This window comes from Bison bison, unplaced genomic scaffold, assembly GCF_000754665.1.
Source record: "Bison bison bison isolate TAMUID 2011002044 unplaced genomic scaffold, Bison_UMD1.0 scf7180017864293, whole genome shotgun sequence".
In the NCBI taxonomy this organism is placed as follows: domain Eukaryota; kingdom Metazoa; phylum Chordata; class Mammalia; order Artiodactyla; family Bovidae; genus Bison; species Bison bison.
In genome coordinates, this window is record NW_011494865.1 from 867,387 (window position 1) to 875,186 (window position 7,800).

The 7,800-nt window shown below is 49.7% G+C and overlaps 1 protein-coding gene across 1 annotated transcript in view; it reads right to left on the reverse strand.

The window, feature by feature from the left end:
* Window positions 1-470: 470 nt before the first annotated feature.
* Window positions 471-7,800, reverse strand: part of EMP2 (epithelial membrane protein 2) — an 11,938-nt gene continuing 4,608 nt past the window's right edge. The window contains exons 3-4 of the mRNA XM_010850658.1: window positions 5,061-5,207; window positions 471-3,976 (exon numbers count right to left, since the gene is read on the reverse strand). Coding sequence (XP_010848960.1) covers window positions 3,789-3,976; window positions 5,061-5,207 — 335 coding nt within the window. The 3' untranslated portion in view covers window positions 471-3,788. The remainder of the gene's footprint in view (window positions 3,977-5,060; window positions 5,208-7,800) is intronic.

Below are 7,800 nucleotides of genomic sequence, written 5' to 3' on the forward strand. Positions count from 1 at the left end.
ACGGCAGCCCACCAGGCTCCCAGGTCCCTGGGATTCTCCAGGCAAGAACACTGGAGCGGGTTGCCATTTCCTTCTCCAATGCATGAAAGTGAAAAGGGAAAGTGAAGTCACTCAGTCGTGTCCGACTCTTAGCGACCCCGTGGACTGCAGCCTACCAGGCTCCTCCGCCCATGGGATTTTCCAGGCAAGAGTACTGGAGTGGGGTGCCATTGCCTTCTCTGGTGCTAGCCAATCGTTAACTGAGCGTGGGGCCCTTCGAGGTGTGTGGGCTCCTGTGTCACTGTCGGTCATTCATCCAGAAAGCTGGCCCATGAAAGCAGCAGACCGAGTGAGAAACCCTCCCTTGACAACCTTTCAGCCCCTCCCAGGCTGCTGTACAAGCCACACGTTAGGACCCTGCCACTCAACGTGGCAGCTTCTCTCTCAGGACAGTGGCAGCATTGGGAACACTGGAATCTACTGCTCTGGGCAATTTGGTTTTAAACTTTATTTTTCCATGTACAGTTTCAGATTATACAAAACATAGAAAATGGACTACTTTAAAGGCACATTAAGTAGAAAGGATCTAACTACTCTTAAAATCACATTTGTCCCCAAATCAAGATTCAAACTCAACACCTTTCCCTAGCATCTCCCCATCACCACTGCACCCCACCCCCAATATACAAAACTGTCCAACTTGCTGTATTGTAAGTAATCTTTCAACTATTAGCGAGTTTAGTAATTCCCATCCAGGCAGATTTTAAATGAGGCTGCAGCATCTATTCAAGCTACCGCGTTTAGTGTGCTTACATACAGGTTTGGGGGGTTAGGTTTCTTCATCACCAGTGAATACAGAGCACCCTAGGGCTTCATCCTCTCGATTAGGGATGCGCAGAGACACACAACCCATTGCAGAGAATGTGGGGCAGGGCGGGGGGAAAATGTCTCCAATTTTCCTGTATTCACATATGAATATATACATTCACGCAGAGCAACAAATCAAGCATTCTCCAAACTTATTTGAACAAAGACCCAAAGTAATTTTAATGCGAGTAATAAAAATGAGTTAGTCTGTCTTCATTCATAGCCCCTCAATGAAAGAATTACAGTACTTTATAAAAATGTCCTAAAATATGCAAACTACAGTTCCCTCGAATGCAGTTCTCATCAGTAATACATTTGGTCCTAATATTGCCTCTTGGATGTCTTAGCTCATTGTCTCTGTTGTCCTTGAGTAACTGATCATGAGTGCCAAGTGAGGGCTGAACCTACCGATGGGTAAGAAGGCTTGGGTACTGTCTTGCTCATGCCATCACCGCTTTTCCATCACTCCAGGGCACATCGTGTCTTGGGGGGAAAGGAAGCTCTGTTGCTTCACAAAACCTTGGCATCACAGATGGATGTGGGCACTGAATGCTATACAGGAATAGTGGAGAGACCGGCCAGGAAAATCCATGGGTCATATCAGATACCACTCCTGGAGACTTTTGGAAAAGGAAATTCATTCATTGCTTGGGGATGAAGCTTTCTGATTTCTGATTCTAAGGGGTTCTGCTTGTTTCCACTGTGGCTATCAGAGAGTTACAGACAAGCCACCCGAGCAGAAAGCTTGGGGGCACTTACACCCACCTTCCTCCACAAGGTGTATGTAGCATCCCGCCAAGCCCAAGGGTGTAACCTGCTCTCCTACCCCAAACAGGACTAATGAGAGTTTTCCACTGAGGCAGGAAGTGGTCATTTGTCCTGCCTCTGGCTCCATGCTCCCCTGCAACTGTGCTGGTGGCCTCTCTGCAGGGAGCGGGGCCCTGTCTCAGGCAGGATGTCCGGATTGGTCTATGTTTTCAGAGCCTTGCACAGTGCTTGGAACACAGCATTTAGTATTCTGCTGAAACCGAATGGAGTGAACAGGTAAATGGAGAGAAAACCTGATCCTGCATGAAAGAGGTATCCATGGAGACCCTGGATGACTTAAACCAGACATTTCCCCAGCTCCACAGGAAGTGGGCTGATGCTTCATTTAGCAGGAGGTCATTTACACGGCACCAGGGCTGACATGCGCAGACAGCTCCCAGGCACACCTCCCGCAGCAGGCTCACAACACAGGAGGGAAAAGGCAGTGAGGGGCAAAGGGCTTCTCCCACAGTCGCGTCCTGGGGTCCCCGTGCTGCCCGATCCTCTCAGAGCCCTAACGACTTGGAGTCCCCGGCCGCATTTACCAGGACCCTGGCAGGAGCGTCCCATGAGAGGCACGTCCCATGAGAGGCACCCACTGAAGTGTGAGAACCACAGCAATCTGGGGCCCTCCCGGGGCCTCATTCTCTGTCAGGACCCTGGGCCCCTCCAGGGAAGGAAGGGTTTTCCGGGTGCCAGGTGGACTGCACAGCTCCATCCGCGCCACCTGCCTCGGCTGAGCAGAGCAATATTCAGGCTGATCTAAATCCTCCAGGAGCTTTTAAACGCAGGCAGGCACGGTGCGGGTCCCCTCCCATCCCATGGACCTCTCTTCTGAATCCTTGGTTGTGTTCTCAGCAGCCTTCACCGCTGTTTGTAATTCGTTTCCCTAATCGGTTTTTTAATCTGTCTCCTCCATCAGACAATGAGCCCCATGAGGAGACAGGCTGTCTGGACACGGTTTCCCCCGTGCCTGGCACACTCTATCACTTATGTGGACAGATGAATGAATGGCGAACGGTCCTCTATGGCTCCAGAAGTGGGGCTTAGTAGAAGTCAGGCAGCCTTAGAAGGCAGGGCAGGAGGAGAAGGGAGAGGCCTTCTGAGTTAGGGTAGGGAGAAAGCTGTATCCTCCCCTCCCCACCCCTCGCCCCAGGGTGTTTGGCTATCAGGATGCAAGCCCTGGGACTGGACTTTGGGTGGTCCAGATGTGAGCAGCTGTGGAAGAGGCAGTGAAGAATGAGCCACTGATGGAGGCCAAGGTTCGGGCTTTCAGTGCAGTCTAGACCCACCTCCCCATCTCCACACGATGAGATCTTTAACATATATGAGGCAGTTCTGCTCACCCAGCCCTGGGACCGCTGTGGTCCTCAATTTTAAGGCACCTGAGCATCACCAAGGAGCTTGTTACAAATGCAGGTTCCCAGGCTCCATCCCCGAAGACTCTGATTCTGTAGGTCTAGGAAGGGACCCGGAGAGCCTGCATTTTACAAGGTGCCTGGGGGATCACGTGTGAGCCTAAATCAGACCCCCAGATTAAAGCTCACCTTCCTGAAGGCAAGCAGGTGACACTGTCAGCAAACTTGGGTGGCACTTTCTGAAGCCAGTCCATGACAGGAGGGTTGGGGCTCTGGTCTGGATGTAGACAGAACACCGGGGGGCCTATACCCGTTTCTCATGTGGAACTTGGCTAAGCATCCAAGGAAGTTTTCTCCAGTACCCGGACCCCCTCTCCCCACCTTCCACCACTAAACACACAGAGATTCAGTACAGGAAGCTGAGGTGAGGGAGCAGGGCTCAGTGTAGCCCAAACCTAGGGGAAGATGCCCCCAAGACCTGGCTTTTTCGGAGTCTTGTCCATCCCATTACATCCCCGTGGTTATCCTGCTGAACACTTGGATTTGAGCATTGCAAGATTTTTGGCTTTGTCATGTTGAGGCTTTCGGATGGGCAGGAGTTCTGAATTCCAGACTTCATAGTCTATTCTCTGATCTCAAGAACATAAAAACTCTTCTTTTGGCTTTTAAAGGAAACAATGTGTTTGCTAGAAAAACCACACACACAAAAAAACTGATTATATACAAAACGGTTATGTGGATTCTGAACCGCGGCGAAAGCCACCCAGCTCCTGGACTCTATTTGCGCTTCCTCAGTATCAGATACATGAGGCCGCTGATGAAGGTGAAAGCAAAGGCCACCCAGGCGAGGATGAAGGAGTAGCCGAAGCTGCCGCCCGAGGTCTGGGCATACAGTTCTTCGTTCTTCTCGTGAATGTCTTTGCGCCGGTCTGTGTAAATGGAAGCTGCGATCATGACACACAGGCCTGTTGGAAGAAAGCCAGGGCCCAAATAAATCACAGACCACAGTGTGCAACCGGGGACCCGAGGGGACTGTGGTCAGAGCTGAAGACAAATTTCAGGTTTTATTATTAGCAGGCATTTATTTTAGTCTCTTGGAAAGATTACAACTAGTATTTCATGGCAGAATATTGCCCTGTAGCCATTCAGCTGCCCATTCTTGCTGGCTGAATCCAGTGTCGTTTGGACAGCCAGCTACCCAGCCCAGAGGGTCATAACTGCTCCAGGACATGGGTCAGCCAGGCAGGAAGTAGTCTGCTTTGCAGGACACATATGGTCTCTATCGCAGCTACTCATCCTGTCCTGTTTACTTGTTATAGTTTATGGTTCTACATATCCCAGTTCTGGCCACAGAAAATTCTACAGTGAAAATTATTACTGTATTATCCTGAAAAGAGGGAGATGAGAGAGGAGAAAGCATTTTTTGATGCTGTATTTTCCCTTGCTTACTGCTTTAGAAACTCTTGGTGGTGGTGGTTTATTAGGTCAGGATGAATGTCAGGAGCTGCAGCAGCCCTTTTGGGGCCATGAGGAGGCCATCACTGACACTCTGAAGATGACAGCACAGAAGGATGGAAAGAGTGGAGGGTTCCTGATGCTACTGCTGAGCTGCCAGAACAACTCTGGCACCTTCCACCTTCAAGCTATTTGTTATATTAAAAAAGTAACGTTTTTGTGCCTGAAGTCATTGCAAATTGGATTTCTCTCTTAATCGCAGCTGAAAACATCCTTACGGAACCATCAGCATTCACAGATATTAGTGGTACAATGAGGCTAAGTACCCAGATTTTCCTTGCGGGGAGAGCTATGCCTCTCTCCTCTCTACCAAGGCAGCAACTCCTACTTACCCTACAGATCCTAGCTCAGGCTTCCCATTTTTAGGACACCTTTCCTGACGCTCTAACTAAATCCAAACTCTGAAGTGCAAAAAACATCCCAGCTGCTGACCCCTCCTTTCCAATTCCTCACCTGCCACTCTCCTCCCACCAGAATACTCATGGTTGGCTGCGAAGGGAGTGTTTATTCTGGGAAGCCCGTCATTTCACTTACAAGCCATGAGCTGGATGATGGAGGTTAAAACAAATCTCTCTCCCTGCTTGAGGCGGAAGAGTTGGAGCAAGAAGATCAGAAAGGCGATGCAGCAGAGGATGGTGGACAGGATCATGGTGGCCTGGACCGCCTGCACCGTGGAGAAGTCTGTGGGAAAACGGGCAAGAGTACACGGCTAAGGCCCACAGACCACCTGGGCCCCTGAGGAGCATGGTGACAGCCCCAGCGCAAAGATGGAGCCAAGAGGCCACTCGGCTTCCATTGGCACAGAATGAGCACATGTGCAGCCAGTGAGTCATCCTGACACCCACTCTGTCCACTTGTGCAACTGACCAGATGATCCCCAATGTCCTTATCTGGAAAACGGTGCAAGAACCACCCACTCTGCAGTCTTCCTAGTCTGGGTATTGCCCCCAGATGCCTGGCTCAATGGCAGGTTTTTGTTTTTTTTTTAAGTACAAACCCTCAGATCCTGAAAGATTCTGGATCAAGAGGTTGGAATGAGATGGGTTGGGTGGGGATTGGGGGTCCTGCACCTTATAAAGACCTCAAAAGGGATTCTTAGACATATGGGGCTCACGGGGCTGAGGGACCTTCTGAAAGTGCCCTGTCAATACAAAATACCCTCTAAATATAATAGTGTGAGCCTTGTGGTTGTTATTCAGGAAAAGGAAAGGTGAGGGTCTTTTCAGATTAGCCTTAGTGAGCAGGGCATGAAAGTTTGGGGCTTGGCACCGGGAAGTTTTAGGGGACAAAGGAGCTGGTCTTGGGTGGAGGGCACTGCATGTAGGAAAGACACAGGTGAGGCTGTGAAGAGGTCAAGTGCATACACTGGATTCACCTGTGCGGGCCTCAGTTTCCTCACCTGTAACACGGGGACAGTAAGTGATCCACTTCATCAGCAGGGGAAGGTGGAATGCTCGAAGCTGAGTGAGGATTCCAGGCAGTGAGCGCATGCTCGTGCGTGCTCAGTTGCTCATTTGTGTCTGACTCTTTGCGACCCCATGGACTGAAGCCCTCCAGACTCCTCTTTCCATGGGATTCTCCAAGCAAGAATACTGGAGTGGGCTGCCATTTTTTTTTTCTCCAGGGGATATTCCTGATCCAGGAATCGAACCCACATCTCCTCCACTGGCAGGAGGGTCTTTACCAGTGAGCCACCAAGGATGCCAAAGATTCCAGGCAGTGCTGGCAGAAAGGGAGTCATGTATAAGGGCTGGCTGTTACCACCAGGAGGCAACTGGTGAGGGGCACAGTGCCCAAAGCGGCAAAGGAAAACTTAAGGACAGATCTTTTTTTTTTTTTTCTTTTTTCAGTTTTGCTGGAAACTGACTGAAGGGAAGCATGATTTTTAACTACTTAATCCACTATTTGGGCTTCCCTGGTGGCTCACTGGTAAAGAACCTGCCTGTCAATGCAGGAGATGTGGGTTTGATTCCTGCATGGGGAAGATCCCCTGGAGGAAAAAAAAAAAGTGGCAACTCACTCCAGTATTCTTGCTTGGAGAATCCCATGGACAGAGGAGCCTGGTGGGCTACAGTCCTTGGGGCTGCAAAGAGTGGGACATAACTGAGCGTGCATGCACATGTAGAAAAAAATGAACTGTTTTAAAGCAGGTGTCAGGATGCTTTTTCTATAAAGGCTAGACAGTAAATATTTCAGGCTTTGTGGCTATACAGTCCCTGGTTCATTGTCTTGTTTTATTTGGCTTTTTTCTTGTTTTGGTTTTTTACAACGTATTAAAAATATAAAAAACCACTCTTAGCTTATTGGACTGAATCTGGCTGGTGGTTTGACAACCTGTTATTCTAAAGAAAAATAAAGGAATTCCCTGGTGGTCCAGTGGTTAGGACTCTGCACTTCCACTGCAGAGTTTGATCCCTGGTCAGGGAACTAAGATCCCACAAGCTATGCTGCGTGGTCAAAAAAGATTTTTTTAATTAAAAAAATAAAAATGAAAGGGAATAACTGCACACGGGGAAGTGGAACACAAGCGACAGAAGCTGGGAAATGCTGCTTCAGTGCTGCCAGCTGACCACACGCCCTGGCACGGTGAGGCTCCAACAGGGAAGAGGGGCTGTCTCCAGGGTCATGGCTTAGAACGGCAGAGAAACAGACCCAGAGGCGGGGCGGCGGGGATGGCGTCAGGGGCTTAGAGGGCAGGCTTCTGAGCTCGTCATGTCTCAGCTGGACTCCTAACTCCATCACTCACTCCTGACTTTGTGACCTTGGGTTTCTGCCCTGTGCCTCAGTTTCCCCATCCTGAAACAGGGCCAGGAGACCACTTATGGGAAGGACTTAGCCCAGCGCCTCCCAGTAAACCTTCAGGAAATGACGCCTCCTTTTGGTGGTTTTGCTTTTATTATGAATATTGCCATTGTTGCTGATGGAACGGTAAGACTTTACGCCCCAGTGAGCAAGGTCCCTTTCTCCCTAAGTAGGATTCTAAGAAAAAAACAAACACAAAAGCAGGATGCTTGTTAAGTCTGAATATCAGGTAAACAACAACAATTTATTTTAGTGTTAAGTGTGTTCCATGTAATATTTGGTACTGCTGCTGCTGCTGCTGCTGCTGCTAAGTCGCTTTGCAGTCGTGTCCGACTCTGTGCGACCCCAGAGACGGCAGCCCACCAGGCTCCCCCGTCCCTGGGATTCTCCAGGCAAGAACACTGGAGTGGGTTGCCATTTCCTTCTCCAATGCATGAAAGTGAAAAGTGAAAGTGAAGTCGCTCAGTCGTGT